This window comes from Spermophilus citellus (assembly GCF_964194105.1).
Source record: "Spermophilus citellus genome assembly, chromosome: 1".
Classification (NCBI taxonomy): Eukaryota; Metazoa; Chordata; class Mammalia; order Rodentia; family Sciuridae; genus Spermophilus; species Spermophilus citellus.
Genome location: NC_138182.1, coordinates 227,742,352 through 227,761,727, shown reverse-complemented (window position 1 = coordinate 227,761,727; position 19,376 = coordinate 227,742,352). Strand labels below are relative to the sequence as shown.

Below are 19,376 nucleotides of genomic sequence, written 5' to 3'. Positions count from 1 at the left end.
CCTGTACAGTGGGTGTGGAAGAAGAAAGAGAAGGTGGCAGGAAATGGGGAAGGGAAGGAGGGGTCCATGTTAGCTGGGAGGTGAAATGTGGGAAGTGGATGAATATATTTTCATCAATTGAGGTTTTTGAATTTGTTCCAGTCCCTTAGTATTTTGTTTCAAAGCACTGTTCCCCCACATGTCCCCACTCCCCTGCCCAGGCCCAGCCCCCACCAACACAGCTTCCCAAAGAAGGACAGACAAGACTATCTGCCATTTTGTGTGTGAAGAGAAAATCAGTTCACTTCCCTATTGTACCCAGGAACTGTTCTCAAAAACAGAATCCTCCTTCTACCCAGAAGAAATGCCTAACTAAGAATTTCACTAGGCATCTCTGCCCCACAGCCCCCTATTGATTCTGTACATGTCCCAGAACTTTGCCATTTGAATTCCTATTTCATAATTTTTGCTGACTCAATTATCACCAAACCATTTCCCAAAAGACACACACAGAAACATTTTTTACTCTTATCATAAAATAATATTCTCAAAAATCACCCATGTACATGAACTGAGTGCTTCTGAATCCAGAAACCATACAGTTAAAAAAAATTACTATGAAGGAAATCTAACTAAAACGCAGACTTTGGAAACAGGAGCCAACCAGTTTTAAAAGGCTCCATGCAAATACTTGAAGGAGACAGTAATGCTCAGTGTGTTGTTTTTAAAAAGCCCAACTCAATAGCAAGTAAAACATTTCTCTCCACTTCAGTCACGTGGTTCTGAATGAAGAAAGGGCCACTTGGACCTGAAGCCCAAAGCTTAGGGACTTACATAAAGAGGTACTTCACTGCAGCTCAACTCCATGGCTTCTGCATCTGCAATGACAACAAACAAGAGCTGTTATCGCAGGAGGCCCCATGTAACCAGTCAGCAGAGCTCCCTGTGGCCCACTGTTCAGTTATCAACATCCTGGAGGGAGCAGTAAAATCACTGGAAAATCATTGGAAAACTGCAGAGACTTTATGAAGAAGAGAGAAAAAGTGAGGGGTTTAGCTCAGTGGGAGGCCCTGAGTTTGATTCCCCAGGATGTGAGACAGAGAGAGAGAAGAAAGGAATGAGATGCTATCCATATATTTTCCCTTGGAAGACAATATGACTTTTCCTCAAAAAAGTAAACATACAATAAGCATATGTTACCATAATTTTACCTCTAAGTTGTATGAAGTAGCAAAAGAATTGAAAGCGGGAACCTAGATATTTGACACCCATGTTCATAGCAGCACAGTTCACCATAGCCCCAGGAGAAACAACCCTAATGTCATCAACTGAAAAATGGATGATCAAAATGTGGCATACATATGCCATGGGATATTATTCAGCCTTGAAAAGGAATAAAATTCTGACAACATGGATGTTATACTAAGTGAAATAAGCCAATCACAAGAGAACAAATACCACCTAATTCCATTAGTACAGGCAAATTCATAGAGATGGAAGGTAGAATGGAGGTTGGCAGGAGCTTGGCTTATTGTTCAATGGATGCAGAGTTTCCATTTGGGAAGATTAAAATGTCTCGCAGATGCATCGTGATGGTGGTTGCACGACAGTTTGGAATTGTATACTCAAAAGTGGTTCAGATGGTAAACTTATCTAAGTTTCACCACAATAAAAAACACAGTAAGTTCATTACAGTACATGTAGTATTTATGAAGCAACATAGATATAATTTTAATTTAAATATACACACATATATCTCTACTCCACCTTTATTTCTTCATAATATTTTCCCCACATGAGGAAAACCTATGACCTCAGGCATTATCCCACGGGCTGCTCCCAGAATATGAATATTTCAGAAAGCCAAGGAAGGGAACAGAAGCACCTTGAAAGTTTTGCCTTAGTTTATCATTTGACTCATAGGCCACATCAAGATCAGATCTATGTCTGTGCAGATGAAGCAGAAGATGTAGTAACAACTCGGTTCTAGTTTCCTCTCTTTCACGGATACAAGAGATTCCAGCCACAGGATCATAGTGGAGGCATGCAGTTCACTGTCAAGCTAACCAACTTCTTTGCTGGTTGTGTGCCCTACATCTGCCTCTGCAGGTGCTGCCCTGCAGAGTCTATGGACAGACATCTATAAGCAAAATGTGTACTATATGTACAGTGGAATATTATTCATAGTGTGGATGAAGCTTAACATCATCCTAAGTGAATGAGACAGAACAAATGCTGCATGATTCCAGTTGTACGAAGTATCAAAAGTACAGTCAGACTCAGAAACTGGATGTCGAATGGTGGTTACCAGGAGGGAAAGGAGACTTTATTATTTAATGGATTTTAATGAATATGGAGTTTTAGTTTTCTGCACTAGGAGAAGTGTTCTTGGGATAAACAAGGGCAATTGTTGCACAATAACATGAATGTACTTAACACTATTGAACCGTTCAGATGGTAAATTGTTATGTTTATTCGGCCACAATTAAAAACTAAAAATAATTTTTGAATAACTGCCAGAAACTGGCTTCCTGATTAGAAAAAAATAAAACAAAACAAAAAAGACGTGGCATCGCTCATTGAACGATAACTATGGGTCAGGCGACCACAAAGTGGTCCAGCCCTCACGAAGTTTCAGGCAAAGAAACAACAGCAAAGAGATCAGGACAAAGTGAAGGGTAGGCTGGGTGAGGATTCTGAGCACCACACACAGGGGACTCGCTGCCTCTTCACTGCGGCTCCCCACTCCAGTCACATTCCTGCCTGTTCCCCGACTTTGAAGCCCATGTTCTCTGGGTCCCAGGCCACAGTCCCACTGCAGTACTTTGGGGACTTGACTTAAGAAGGCAGACACATGGCATTTAGTATAGCAATTCCCAGAGGATGCACTTGGCAAGGAAGAAAATAGGAAAAGCTCTCTTTCTGTTTATTTTGTCTGAAACCACTTATATTGAGTTTTACTAATACTTCATACTCATTGCTGGCATGGTAGCCTCTAACATCACAAGCTATATTCCATGAGTCATCTTGATGGGCAACAGAGGTTCACACAAGGTCAAGGGCTTGACGACAGCTCCCATTTCTAACATGTTATGCCCTGGGGAGGTGTACATGGACCCACTCAAATGAGCTTCTGAATGATAATCACCAATTTATAATGAACTCACTTTACAGACCATACCAATGGCTTCAAAAGGTTGGGAAAGAAACTTCAAAATAAAGATAACCTAACAAGAATATGGTAAAATATTCCTAATATGAATTCCCAGTATGAATTGTTTGCCAAACACACTATGAAATAAAAATGACCAACCCAAGAGCACTGATAAGTTGATAACCTCAAATTCTAACTTATCAAGAAAGCATTTAAAATATGAATCTATATCCACTAACATTGACCATGAATGACCTCCACTCTAAATATCTGCTGCACCTCAAGATAGTAACAATTTTTTCTTCTGTTTACAGTCATGCCATATTCAATTCCAATCCTTTACAAAATGTCACCAATGATAAAACTAGAAGACTTTTTTAATATTGTTATTTAGTAGGAAAATAAATGCATTACATAGTAACTACAGTGATTTTTAAATGACATAAATAATACACAAAAATAAAGCAAAAAATGCATTCCTCTCTGAATAAAACTGTTCTAGACTCTGCTAGATATTTTAAGAAACAACTATATTCAGCAAATTAAATTGTGTGAGACGATTTCTATACACTTAGATATGAGTACAGATGTTTCCCACAACTCAGCTTATACAATTTGCTAGATTTTGCCTGATTATAAAGTATACCAAAAAATGTTTTTGGTAAGAAAATGATTTTTAATTAATAATAATGTCCTGTAAGAAAACTGTAAGTATAACCACTAATAAGGCAGCTACTCTGATAAGAAGTTTTAAAAGCATTACACATGAGATTCATTCACTTTGTCAGTCATAGGCAAGATGTTGCAATGAATACATTGAAGACAAAAACATACAGAAATCAGCAGGATGCTAGCCAGTCCATATGGTTAACTATAGAAATAAGAGCTTCATTGTGGTTATATCGTGATCATTTTTGTAATGAGATAGGATGTAATTAAAAAAATTTTTACTACCTTGAGGTACTTTGGTAATGTTGTGGCAAAAGATTCTTTTTAAGTTGTCAAACTTAAACACATACTACATAATTTTCCCTTATAAAGACAGAAAAATTCCAAACTTGCTAAGATTTCTGAGATGGAAAGTGACTGTTTATATCAGGTGCTTTTTAAAGAACATGCTTTTTTTCCAGATAGACTGTCCCTTCAAGAAGGGAGTATATTTTAATAAATGAAAAAGAAAATGCATTTCAAAAGATTATAGATGTTGCATGCCACAGTTAGAACATTTTGAAATAGAGTAATTGCACACATGTTCGTTGTTATGTGATTTTGTTGCAATAACTTTGTTAAGTTTGCCACCTCTGGTAGCCCTCACATCTGCATTCTGTAAATTGTTGGAAAAAGAGCTTTCTAGTCTATTTTTTTTAATATTCCAAAGGGAACATTTCAAGCATTTTTATTCTTTCCTTAATGCAACAACTTCTAATTAGTTTGCAGAAGGATGGGTTTCCATCAGAGAAGATGAGAATTTATTTACCAGCTATATCTAAACAAGAAACTTTTGCATAAAAGGTAAATACAATTGAAACATAAGTCCCTTATAAATTTGTGTGTGCAGCCAGAAGAGCATGTCTACTAGAATCCATGCATCCAAGTGAAGTATCCTCTTCAGCCATAAAACATTTTAAAACCAACTTCAGAGTAAACAGTAATGAGAACCAGACATTCAAGTGGGACTCTTACAGAGTATTAAAATGATTAAACCAAAGTTTACAAAAATAATGGCAAGTATTCATCATATTACTATCACTGGCATTTTATATATTTTACATATTAGAAAACAAAAAGGGTTTATTAATAGAAAAAAATTACTGTCATGTTTGATATTCATAATTTTTCCACTTTGTGTATGCTTTGGAATACACATTGTTAGGCTAATATGGTTTATAAATACATTAAATGAGATACGTGTTTGTTTGCTTATTTAATAAGGGAACATGGCAACAACGTTTTGAGGATCTGCTCCTAAAAAGTAGACCTTTTCCACTCCTCCTCAGGCCATGGGTACTGTTCTCTTCCTTTAGAAGAATTAAGCATGACCTATGGAGTGTGGCAAGCTCCAGGAACTAGTTCTCTATTTACATGGTGAGAAGGAACATGTCAACTGGAGTCTCATGCAAATTCCAACATGGCACAGCTTGAAGAAGAATCTGGTTTCTCCAGAGTTTTGTCAGTCAGCACAAATTGTAACATTTGAATTGTAACATGATCTCAGCCCAAAAGTGAACCATCCAGGGCCAATAATGCTTTATATTTAATAACTCATATCTTATTATTCCTGTGTACTCTGCCTTTGCCATTTTCAGTATAGAAATTTTAAAACCATTCTGAGCAGCAAGTATTGTGTGTGTGTGGTTTTTTTTTACCCTAGAAAAAACAAAAACTAAAATATGTGCCATTATTTTTTTTAATGTTGGTTTAGTCATTCTAAAACTTTGTAACACTTCAACTTGAATGTCTGGTTCTTATTACTGTTTTTACTTTGAAATTGGTTTTAAAATGTTTCATAGCTGAAAAAAAATATTTCACTCTTGATACATAAATTCGAATAGAAGTAATGCATGTCTTCAACCCCACTCCCAATCCTTCTAAAACCCCTATCAAAATAATACCAATTTTGCAGAATTTTAATGAAAATTGGAAATGACAAAATTTTAAATGCCATTTACATAGCAAATGTGGGAAGACTTTGCCGTTTGTTGTTTTTCTTAAATTTTAAGACATTTTAGGGAAAAAAAAAAAAGCTCCTATCAGAATTTCCTAGATGAGTTGTAGAAAAACAATAATTTGGGGAAAATATATAATATACCAACATAACTATAAACCTCAAATTGAATATTTTAAGTATTTATATTCTCATATGGATTTTCCCCAAACTGATTCCTACACAGTAAAGAGCAGTAAGTTCTATGTTCCCTTGCACAGTATGTATAGCTGAACTATGTTGTGTCTCCTTTACCTAAAGTTTAATAATCAAACAAATTTGTGTTTGCCAGGCAAGTTTCAACTGCCTAAGTTCTTCATAAGGTCTAGTTTTTCCACTGTATAAATGTCATCCTCTGTGCTTCATTTTATTCCCTAATGCTTGACTTTTCCACCTGTGATTCTAAGTTTTTCACACTCAAGCACTTCTAAAAGAATTGCACTACATTTTCCAAAAATATTTCTTGGGAAAGTAAATGCCAAAATATTTGCAAAGTCTTGCTGGCAGATATTAGGGAACGATTTGGGCCTTAGTAGGTTACCATAGTTTTTACGTTTTTTCCCAAAAAGGGGAAAAACATCTTATGAAAAGAATATCAAGACACATATTTTAGGCATACATTATAAGGAATATATAATATTCTAATGCCTGTGACAGCTAGTTATCACTAAAAAAAAAATATTAGAGCCTTTTAAACAGGCTGATTTGTTTTAAAGAGCAAAGCAAATGTAACATTCAACTTATAAGAAAAAATCAATTCTTGACTTTATGAAATTTGGGGTTTCGCATGTTTGTGCATCTAAATGAAATATTCTGAGACATATTGAATTTGGTTTTTGAACATACTAATACTCGATTACATGACTTTTATAAAATCAATTAATAGGTGATACACAAAGAATACTTATCATCATTAATAATTACCTTTTGGAAACCTAAAGATTCAGTCATATGCTAAATATTTCATAATTGTCAACTCAAATCCTCCCAGCAGCCTTGAACAAAATACATAGGAAGACCTTGTTGCACAAATATTCACGTTTAATTCCCTGTATTCAAGGTTACATAAGAAGTGAAAGCAACCTAAATTATTTTTTTAAATGAATTGGTCATTTATAAAATTAAGCCCCAGATAAGAATACCCTCCCCATTCATACACTGCCCCATTCCTCCAATTAATTCTAGCATCTATCTTACCAGCTATTACATCCGTATAGAGAAACAAATTGTTTTGTAGTTTGTTTGCTCTTGTTTGTTTGCTTTGGTCTTGGTATGGTGACCAACTGATGTAAATAAAATACAAATCAGTTTAAAATAAAACTGGAAATTTTTTTTAAAGCATAAAATTTTTGCAAAGTTTGGAATAGTGTTATTGAAGAACTGACTAAACTATACATCTCATGATCCATGAGAATGTGGCAGAGACCCATTAACAAGTGAAAAGGGGGGGGGATCATGAGAAGACAGGAGCTTCAAATATAATAATTTCAATATTAAAGGAATAAGAGTACCTCTCCCCACCATGAGGAAATGGAAGCTCTTGAGTAAAAATTACTGTCACAATTGTGCTTTGAAAATCAAATGTAATGCATGCTGGGGGTGTAACTCAGGATTAGAGCTCTTGCCTTGCATGTTTGAGGCCCTGGGTTGGATCCCCAGTACCAATGATAATCAAAATTATTATTGTTGTTATTATTATTTTAAAATGTGGCAGCATAGATGTTATGGTTTATAAGAAAAATTCCCAATCTCCTTCCCCAATTAATTACGTGCACACACATGTGCATACTCGAGCGTGTGCATACACACACACACACACACACACACACACACACACACAATTCACTTTCTGTTCATTCTTAGAATTAGCACAGAATTGAAAATTCCAACATGCCTAATGTCACATATTTAGAAATGTTGGAGCTGTTATTCAGACACAACACATAACTGGGAGATAAGGCCAAGTCTCAGTAAAACCCTTTGATGCCAACACAATGGAAATCAGCAAAGAGAGAGAGAAAGAGCATTTTAGAAATAAACCTACCACTGAATAGCCAATGATATCTATAGACCTGATTCAGACCAGAGATATCTATCTGAATTATGCAATCCGAAGCAGCTTTGAGTGAAAATGTTGAATTATTTGGTAAACTCAATGAAGAGATGTCTAAAGATTAGAAAGGAAACACCACTAACTATTCAACAGGATCTCATTAATTCTGTCTAATGAAGGCTGAGTAGTGGGGAGGAAGAAGGGGAGCTAGTCAGTCTGAAATGGTGCAGCCTAAATTAAAGGATGTTTATAAAGTACAAAGAGGAGCATGAGTTGGCTGCTAACAAAATGTTCTGCCAAGCCTGTCTCACTCACTTGTATTTCTCAGGATATATTTGCTCATATACAAAGTGATTATCACTAAGCCTTTTTAAAAGGCTTTTTCCAAATCTATTGAACATCTTCTTTACAATTTTACTTCTGCTGTGAGTCTGTTTCATGTATTGTTCATAGTCAGTGCAAAGCTCAATTACCATTCAAGTATCTTGGACAAGATACAACCTATCAAAGTGACTATTTGTTCATTAGCAATAGATCTCTAAAGTCCCTCCTTGATGTCCAAAAGTCAATTCACAGTCATGTACACTGTGCAAAGCACCATGTAGGCTGCTTGGGAGAGGTATTAAAATATATTGCATGCTACAGCTATCATCGCTGGGTTCACAGTCTAGTTGGGATGATAAGGTCTACATCCAGGAGAAGCCAGAGAGGGGAAGGAGAGAGGCAACTGAAATTGCAGAATGTGGTAGAGGAAGGCAAGCATGAAGGGAGAGAGGAGTTCTCTAAATGGAATGTGCTCAGCATTGGGACAGACATGAATGCAGACTCGGAGTCTATGTTTATATCCAACCCATCCTTAAAAGACACAAGCTGCATCTGTGACGAAAGAGAACAAACTGATAGGGAACAAGGGTATTGTGCCAGCCATCTAACAATGACACTCCTAATTACACACCACATATTAATCAGAATTTACAGCATATATTCCAGAGTTCCCATGTGCTTCCCTTTTGCTTTCCCCTCATAATGGAATACATTCCCAAGTTCAGTGAAAGCCCAGCTTGTATTGAGGATTCTATGCTTGGGCATTGTGAATGATCATATCAAATTTAGCAGACCCACGATTCTTCACCATTACCTTATTTTTGTTGTCTTACTTTCCATCCATTTTTATAAAGTTAGATTAAGAAAAATAATAAATCACACAAACAAGAGAGTCCTGGATAATAAAACTGAACTGGTAGGTAGGAAAGTTCCAAATTTCATTCATTTCTGATGCCTAAATGTTTGAATCCAATGTAAGAAAGATGGTTTTTTGTGGTGCTGTTCAGTCTACAAAAATTTAGAATAGCAACTTGGCAACATCTTCCAGACAGACCAAGGAATGTATTACTGAGAAAAGGGCACTTGAGCTGGGCCCTAGCTTGGTAAGAAGTATGCTCAACTTGCTCTTATTTTGTAAACCGCAGGGCTTCCCACTTCTCACTTTGACAAGGGGAAGTAATCCCAGATAGGACTCCACTCTCCTGGAGTCCTATCTGGGATTACTAGAAATTAATACAATATTAATTCATCCATGAGATCATAAATTATAGTCCACGGAGGGCTTGAGAGAGCCCATGAGCTCTATGAAATGAGACACAAAAATTTGTGCAAGTGAATTTTCATAACAAGTTTATAGTTTTCATCAGATTCTTAAAGGATCACTACACCTGAAGAAAGCTAAGAACTATTTTTTAATCATGTTAGACAACAAAATTAAAAATTTGTGCTCTGTAAGAGACCATGTGGGAGAATGAAAGGATATGTTACAGTCTAAAAAATGTTTACAAGCCACATATTCAACAAAGAACCCTCCAATAGCCCAATTAGAAAAACTGACAAAATTAAGAACAGATGTTTTGAACAAGAGGACATAAGGATGGCAAATAAATACATGGGTAGATGTTCAAATCATTAGCTATTTGGGAGAGGCAAATTAAAATCATAGCTATCAATACATATCATTCATCATGGTTAAAAAAAAAAAGTGACATTTCCACATGCCAAAGGGGATGTGGATGTACTGGAAATTCACACACTGCTAGTGGGAATGCAAAATGATACAGCCACTCTGGAGAAGTTTGTTCCTTAAAAACTAAATACACAATTCATGCCAGTAATTGTGCTAGTGGCTATTTTCCCTCCAGAGAAATAAAAACTTATATTCACATAAAAAACTGGATGTAAACATTAACAGCAGCCTTATTTGTAATAACCAAAAGCTAGAATCTATCAAGCTGTGCTTCAACAGGTTGATGGTTAAATCCTGGTATGTAAACACATACTACAGAAAAACGTCCATACCACAGTAGTGTACAGTGGGCCCTCATTCCACATCCATGGGTTTCTCCAACTGCAGATTGGAAAGGTAGCGAGGCCTAGGATGAGTGAGTCTGTGTTGAACATGTACAGATTTTTGTCTTGGCACTATTCCCTTAATAACATGAATATAACAACTATTTACATAGCACTTGTATTGTGTTAGTCAAGTATAAGTAATCAAGAGATGATCTGGAGCATATGGAAGCATGTGCATAGGCTATACAAAAATACCACCATTTTAAATAAAGAACTTGAGCATCCTTGGATTTGGTACCCATGGGGATTCCTGGGACCAATCCCCACAGATAACAAGGGTGACTATATATTAATCAATAAAAAATATCAAACTGTAGATACATATAATAACATGAATAAAACTTCAGAAAATTTTGCTATGCAAAAAAATGCCAACCCCCAAAAGGTTACAAACTATACAGTTCCATAGAAGTGGCTTCTCAACCAGAAGAATGTGATTTTTCTTCCAGAACTCAAAACCTACCTCCTTTCCCCACCCAGGCTTTATATAGTTTTTACAGGGATGGAAAATTACTTCCTTGAGTTGATTAAAATTAAGGTATTGTTTGGGCTGGGGTTGTGGGCTCAGTGGTAGAGTGTTTGCCTAGCATGTGTAAGTCAATGGGCTCAATCCTCAACACCACATAAAAAATTTTTTTAAAAAATATTGTGTCCCCCTACAAGTAAAAAAATAAATGTTAAAAAATAAGGTATTGTTAAATTGGCATAGCTAATTATTATATCCATTTCTAATTCTAAGTGGATAAAAGTACAAGACCTAGATAAAGAGCTCCAGAAAGAGAGTGGAATAATACTTTAACATTTAGAAATATGACTTTTATGCAAAGATTTAAAGAATTCAGATTTAACCTTAGAAATATGACTAAGTCGCTAAAGTTTAATTTAGCTCAACATAGCCAATGCTATCCACAGGTTTTTTTTAAAAAAATGGCGTAAAAGTTTCTTCCTTTAAGCCCCTTTAAAACTACATGAAAAGGAAGGATACACAGATGTGAAATAGATAAATAATGACCTGAAGGAATAGATGTATACCAAGGATAATATAAACATTCACTTGCTTTACAAATATTTACTGGGTGCCTATTATATACTAGATCCTGGGGATGCAAAGATAAAACCTGTACTAGAGGAACTGCCCGCCCAATGAGAGAGAGAAGGAAATAATGAAAATACAAAATGTGCTGAGGATCAGCGAGGACGGGGAGGCAGAAATGCTCAACTGTATCAGCAGCCGCGGAGGTTGGAGGCACGGCTTCCCAAGTGGATGAAGTCTCAGCTGAGTTTTTAAAGAACGCACTGGTTTTTAACTAGGGACATCCTACCCAGAAAGGGCTTGGGAAATGGGGGTAGGCAGCTTCTATGCTTGTCATAGTGACTGGGGTTGGTGGGGTGAGGGAAGAGGAGGAGGAAGGGAGCTGCTATTAGCATTCAACGCCCAGGAACCAAGTATGCTAAGCATCCTTTCACGTCAGATCAATCCTGCACAAAGGAATGTCCCACCCCAAACGCCAACAGTGGCTCCTGTTGAGAATCATTGAGGTAATGGTATTGTTGCCAAGTAAGCCGAGAAACAGGAGAACAGTTCAATTGGAAGAATCAGACACAGCTCCATGGAAGCATAAAAGATCTGTTCATGATGCTACAGAGATCTCCAGGCCTGCTGAAGAATGTGTGTATGAGATGGTGATAGAAAGGAGATGGAAACTTTTCCCACACCCCAATGATATGTCATACTAAATGAGGTAAGTAGCTTTTTAAGCAGGGAGGCTGGGATGCAAATTGGGTCTTAAAGAGATGACAGTGGCCACAAGTGCTGGACAATTCCCCAAGTGCTGGACAAAGGGGACAGAGACTAAAGTCAGGGCAACCAGAAAAGAGACCACAGCTATCCTTCAGGTGCATCATGCATGAGAGCTAATTGAAAGCAATGCCATAGGAAGGGCAAAGGTAAAGCCAAGACATACATAAGGTATAAAACAGACAGGCCTTGGTGTTATGCTAGATGTAGGCATGAGGACCAGGAGGAATCTAAGATGACTCCTTCCCTCCCAGTATGGGAAACTAGGTGGGTGGTGCCATCAACCAAAATAAGGAGAGTGGAGAGAAAAGCAGACAAGAGAAATAGATAAACAATGAGACATTATTAGAGGAAGGAAATGAGATGAAATGATGGTGCACAGGGTGGGTTGAAAACAAAAATCTGGAGCTCCAGAAAGAGAGGTCTGGACTGGAGAACAAGATTTTGATTATATGGTACAAACGTTGACACTATTGGGAATAAATAACATGATCGAAGAGGTGGGTAATTGGAAATACAGAAAAGCTTATCTTAGAAACTTGGAGAAGTCCAAGAGAAAATTGGAGGAAGAGGAGTTTACAAAGACATCAAGAAAGAACCATCCATGAAATAGCAATCAGAGTTGACATTTCTTTAGCACTGTTCATTGCACTGGGCATAATCTGAGTGCTTTTTAATTCACCTGATATTAAACCATGTAGAAAAATGCTGATATTAACCCAGAGAGGCTAAGCACTTTGTCCAAGGTTACATAGCTAATAAGTGGAAGAACCAGGATTTATTTTTTATATATGGTTTTCTTTTTTACTGATGCATTACAGTCGTGCATAATGGTCGAATGTGTTGTTATATATTCATACATGCACACAATATAACAATATACCTGGACTAATAGCCCTCCCCAGCACTTCTCCCCTTCCCTCCCCTCCTCCCACCCCCTGGTCCCCTTCCTCTGTTCTACTGATCTCCCTTGATTTTTCATGCAATTCCTCCCCAACACCACCACACCTGTCATTTCCTTTTTCCTCTCTAGCTTCCACATATGAAAGAAAACTTGGAACCAGGATTTAAACCAGTCTGCTCCAAATCCTTCTTTCCCAGCCATCTCTCTTTATTGCTATGATAGAAATTTAGGAGTATAATGTGACAAAATCCAAGAAAGGAGACAGATCCAAAAGAGAGAGAAGGCAACAAACATGGTGACATAAATGAAGCAAATCAGAATAAGAATTGACCAGTGCTCATAGGCTCCTTGATGTGAGCAATTTCAGGCCCCCTCGTGTGATAAAGGCAGGTGAAGTAGCAGCCAGGAGGTAAGAACTTGGAATAACCAGGCTACATGGTAAATGCTGAAGGAGCTCAGGGACAGGAAAGAGCTTTGAGCTAAAGCCATCAAAAAAGCCAACACCAAGAAAGGGATCATGGTGTCTTATAAAAGAGGAAGTTTGAGGACTAGGAATCCAATGGTTTCACTGGTGAAATGTAAGCTTAAAAACTGTTACCGTGATTGAAATTCACCTCTAACCATAGGTTCCTTGGACCTACACAAACATGACTACACATACTAAGATTCATTGCTATAGATTTCTATCATGTACAAAGACTTGTGAGAGTCAGCATTTGGAATTTAAAATTAAAATAGAAAAGAATTTTCTTTTTTCATTAAGTGTTAAATGTTGCAATGAGTTATAAAAATATCTTAAACAAATTAAGCATCTATTTTTTAAAGTCATCCTGAATATTACAATGGGCATAAAGAAATATAAGATCCTGGCTTTGAGAGGTTTACAGATTGACAAGTCCAAACACGTGTACAGTTAGCAAAAATCAAGAGCTAAATAACAGTTCAATAATAACACGCAACACTAAGGTTAAGAAGAATGAAGACTCAGAAGGGGCCATGGTCTTTGGAAGTGACAAAGTTACTAGCTACCAGTTCAAATGCAGTGCAAACCTGTGTCTATTTGCAAGGAGAAGAAAGAAATGAGGATGCTGAATGTGCTGGAGAATACAGGTCCTGGCACTAGAGTGTGGTGGCCAGGGATGTGCAGTGTCCTGTCACAGGGTACTCCTAGGCATTGAAGAACTGTTCCATGTCCTTTTCTGGATATTAGACAGATTTTAATTTTATGGCTGATGGTTTAAGTATGCTTCTTCCCTAAAGCAAAAAACTGGTTAATTACCTCCTGAAGACTCCTTCAGAAAGGGGATCTTCTCCAGCTATTTCCTATATTCTAGGAGAATCACACCAATTAACTTCCTAAGAATATCCAGGTGTAATTTCCTAGTAAGAGGTTTATAAATCCCTTTTTAAAAAACATGTGTATTAAGCTGTTCAGGGTGGTACACTTCTGGAATCCCAGAACCTTGGGAGGCTGAGGCAGGAGGATCACAAGTTCAAGACCAACTTGAGTGACTGAGTAAGACCCTGTCTCAAAATAAAAAAAATAAAAAGCTCAGTGGTAAAGCACATGAGTCAATCCCAGGTACTGAAAAAAAAAAAAAAAAAAAAAAAAAGAAAGAAAGAAAGAAAAAGAAAAATTTAATTAAAATTATAAAGAACATATGATATACTAGATAAAATTCCTAAAGATTTTACAACATAATTTCATTGTTAACTCACACTTAATAAAATTAAAATTGATTTTAAATAAAATATAAAGGCAGTCTTATTACAACATTTAAAAATAATGTAAAAAATTAAAATGTGCAATCTGCATAGATTCCTCTAAGGTGAATAGGTTTACATTATGGTATGTTAAGTTTCTCATCAGTATGGAGCACAGCAAAGGGTGTGGGAGGAATATTTTAGCTGGGGAGGCAAGATAAACACATGAAACAATTAGCAAGAGTAACCAAAGAAAAGGTCTCTGTCTTTCCAGGTGATCTTAACTTGGACAAGTGGGAGATTCTTTTAACACTGGATACACTCCCAAAAAAATACAATGTCTACTGTAGCAGGTAGAATGTGGGCTTTTTTTCTTCTTCACAGTAGTAGCTTATACTAATCCTCAGAAAAACTCAGTGTCCCCGCCTTAGGTCATGTTTTTTATAACTCTCAAATATTGATGTGCTTCCTAATGCAACACTGAGCTTAATACTTTGACCAAAGCACTGTTCAAAAGGAACTGGGGGCTCAGTAGCAGAATGCCTGCCTAGCATGTGGGGAGGCTCCAGGTTCCATCCATAGGAAAGAGAGGAGGGATAAAGAAAGAGAGAGAGGAACTAGGAACTAAATGTGATGCTTTGCAGTACCTAAGGCAGCAAATGCCACATCAAGACAGATCTTTGCATGCCATGAACTAAACCACTCTCTGCCTGATCTGGAAAATAAACATGATCCAAGATACTAACATTATCAGTGACAGGATATATATCCCAAATATACAGTCTAATTAAAATGATGATGATGTCAATAGTAGTAGCAGTAGCAGTAGCAATAGGTAGCAGTAGTAAAAGGGAAATCAGTAGAGTAGTCCCAGGGGTTCAGGGGGTGGGAAGAGAGAAGGGAAGAGAAAGAAATAAAAAAGGGTTTACTTATGACTGTTAAAATAAAATCTCAGTTATTGAAAAAAAAGAAAATAATGTTTTTCAGTTTAATAAAATGAAGACCTAAACAGCACCTAAAACAAACAAATAAATGGTCTGTGCCTAATCAGTACTTCTAAAACCACACTAATAGGACTAACTTTAGTTCGTGTCAACCCCACTCCCAACATACATGTGCACATACACAAACACATATGCTTTTACCTCTCTTGTCTCCTAGTTTTTTAAGTTCCTATTCTTTACTAGAGGATGGTTGATTAACTGAGTGCTGTAATAATGGGTAGTAATGGCTATAAAGTCTTGATCTTCCTTGCCAGCAGACCAGGACTCAAAATAACTAAAAAAAAAAGTAGAACACAGAAGGAAAGAAGGACACACAGATTGGGGTATAGTTTAGAGCAAGCAGGCCTCTTAGCCAAATTTTAGAAAATGTGCAGTTTTCTATGCATGTGAGAGTGTATGTGGGCGTGCCCATGGGCTCTCGTGTATGCATCTGTGTACATCACAAACCTATCTACGTGTGTGGTCTATAAATTTAGATTACATGTTTATATAGATGAGAGTTCAAAGAGCATTCAGTAAAACACAGATAACACACACAATCCCCCAGTGTGGAATGTGCCTTGTGAAACCCAACTATAGCAAGTGAGTGATTTATTGGTTGATGGCCTATAATCTAATAATCAATTATATCTCAGCACTATTTGCTAATTGTTTCATGTGTTTATCTTGCCTCCCCAGCTAAAATATTCCTCCCACACCCTTTGCTGTGCTCCATACGTATCAAAATTTCATTAGGAGAATAAGTCTAATTATTGTGTTCTTTGAGTAGGATTGTAAAGCAAAGATAATTGTTTTGAAAACAATATATACTCATTCAACAATATTTGGACACCTGCTAGGTGCAAGGATTATTATGTGCCAGATATTATATAACTGAAGAGAAACAAAAATCCCAGTCATTCTGAAGTTTACAGTTTACCTCTGGCCAATAATAAATCACATCTAAAAAGAAAAATTATCGTGCATTAGAAGGTGATGTGTGGTATTTGAAAAATGAAGCAAAGGAGTTATTAAAAAAATACTTTTTTTAATAAAAAAAATACTTTTTTAATAAATATAAACTGGCAGTGGTGAGGGTGCGATTTTTAAATACAGTGGTCAGGGAAGACCTTCAGGAGTGAGATATGTGGCTGAGAGTACTCATGCAGAGGATGTAGGGAGTGGGAAGTCTAAAGGCAAGACAAAAGCAGGTCTGGCAGGAGCATATTCACAGAGCAGCAAGGCCACACTTTGGGGCAGAATAGGTGAGAAGGAGTAATGTTTAAAATTAGGACAGAGAAGAGCTGGGGTTGTAGCTCAGTGGTAGAGCAGCATCATACGTGTGAGGCCCTGGGTTCGATCCTCATCAGCACCACATAAAAATAAGTAAATAAAGATATTGTGTCCATCTACAATTTATATATATATATATATATATAAATTAGGACAGAGAGAAAAATGGCAGACTGATCCCAAAGGATTTTGCACATCATCATAAGGACTTTGGTTTCTCTTCTGAGTGCAATGAAGACCCATCTGAGGGTTCTAAGCTGAGAAATGATATAATCTGACACATACACTGAAAGGATCCTTCTGAGTACTGCACCACAGACAGACTAAGAGGGGACAAAGGAAAAGCCTTTTGGTAGGCCACTGCAATAATCCAGGCAAGAAAGACAGTGGCTGAGACCACAGAGTAGCAGGGGGTTGGGAGGGCAACTGGATCCTGGATATATTCTGAAGATAGAGGCAGTAGGACTTCCTGACAAACTGGAATTGACAGAGACAGCTACCTCCCAAGTTTGAAGTCTGAGAAAAAGGCGAAGCTGCCATCACAGGGCTGGGGGATGGTGTAGAGGGTCCCGTTTGGGGGAAGGAAACCAGGAGTTAAGTTGTGAATACAATCTCTGAGATGCCCAGGCACAGAGAGCTGCCCTGAAGACATGTGACATACCAGCCTGGGTTTTATTCTGCACACCAAATCTTTTTGCTCCTTTACTCTTTGATCAAAGCACTAGTGGGAAGGTGAAAAGAGGTTAAGAGAAGAAGAGGAGAGACCATGCCTGTCCTTGAAGATGCTGAAAATAAGGGGAAGAGGAGACCTGTTCCCCTGCCTATCGCAGCCTGAGGCGGATGAGCAGCTGCTGTCTTCTCTAACATTTGGAAAGGCTTCCACAACCCAACAAGATGGGGACATCCAAACATGGTTTTCAGAAACAAAAACATGCTACCACACTGACCATCTGGCTTCTGGCTACCATACAGAAAAGGATTGCTGACAATGCAAGAAAAGGAAGCCACGTCACTATTGCATGAGAAAACATCGCCCAAAGGCTCCCTCTCACAGTTAGCTCTCCAGGGAGAATTTGGCCTAAAATACTAATTTTCTTGAAAACAATTATCCCTCCCAAAAAAAAAAAAAAAAGAAGAGTTCAGTTTTTTTTGTTGTTGTTGTTTGTTTGTTTGTTTTCTTTGAGACAGAGCCCTACTATGTTGCTGAGGCTGGCCTTGAACTTGGAATCCTCCTACCTCAGCCTCCTGAGTAGCTGGGGTTACAGTCATGTGGCAGTGACTGAGTTCAGGTTTTCTAATGGGCAAGGAAAAGGATCAGACTGAAAGCTAGGCAGCTCAAATCAGCCCTGGCTTCCTGTTCACAGGACCATCCTGCTTTCCTTGGGACTTCTTTTCTCTATGTATAAATACTACCTCAAGGAAAAAATATTTTCCACTGCCTACACACAGTGAGAGTTCATGAATTATGTGTATAAAACACTATGAGCTACTCAAATAAAGGGACAATGAAACTCTATTTGTATGTTTTTGAGGTCCAGACAGAGTAATTTTAACTATTTTCTTACAAACTCTGTAGCAAATCAGACTGATACCAAAAGTTATTTTGTATGAGCCTGTTGAGAGATAAAGTAAGATAACACAGGAAAGCTCTTTGTGAAGTACAATTCTGATATAATTCTCTCTAGAAATGACTTATCAGGATAAAAAAAAAATGCAGTATTAACCAGGTCAAAAATCACCAAAGGCAAACTAACCAAAAATCATCAGTATAGGAAGGCTTCACAAGGGGGTTTGAATGTGCTGGCCTGTGAATCATAATTAGGCCAAACTCCTAGCTATTGTACAAGCTAGAAGCATGAAAAAGCCCTGGGAGAAAATACAGAATTTTGTGCAAGAGCAGTAGAATCAGGCACAGGGTAAGAGCCACCCATGAAAAGGGCTTTGTTGAAGGCGTTTTCCCCTTATTTTCTAAATGCTGTCCAACTCCATTCAAATGGTGACAATTAACATTGAAGTGAATAGGCCACTGTACAGATTGTGTTCATAACTCAAAGAGATGGTTTTCCCTACCCAATGGGATTTTACATCAGTATTCAAACAACCTTTCACTTTGTCTAGTTCCTGGCTCAGAGCGTGCCAAGGACTAGATGAAGGCACAATCTGGAAGCAAAATCTTTCACTGACAAAGCCAGGGTGTGCTCAGATTACTGCGACCCTCGGGTTTTCACACACCTCACTTCTCATTTCAGGAAGCAGAAATACGCAGTGGCTAGAAAATGATCACAAAGGGCAAAAAGAAACCACAAGCTTAAAAGGATGCTACCATCAGCCTGAATCTGGACCAAAGGTTTTCATGAGTTCATTCCAACCTCGTTTTACCAAGTGGGGCAGCGAAATTACACCA

General features: G+C 37.6%; 1 protein-coding gene across 4 annotated transcripts in view; it reads right to left on the bottom strand.

Moving 5' to 3' along the window:
* ARHGEF28 (Rho guanine nucleotide exchange factor 28) overlaps nt 1–19,376 on the bottom strand; it is a 306,138-nt gene that overhangs the window by 259,364 nt on the left and 27,398 nt on the right. For all 4 annotated transcript variants that reach the window (XM_081287604.1, XM_081287607.1, XM_081287605.1 and 1 more), the window contains exon 2: nt 814–857. In XM_081287604.1, the coding sequence (XP_081143730.1) occupies nt 814–846 (33 nt within the window). In that variant the 5' untranslated portion in view covers nt 847–857. The remainder of the gene's footprint in view (nt 1–813; nt 858–19,376) is intronic.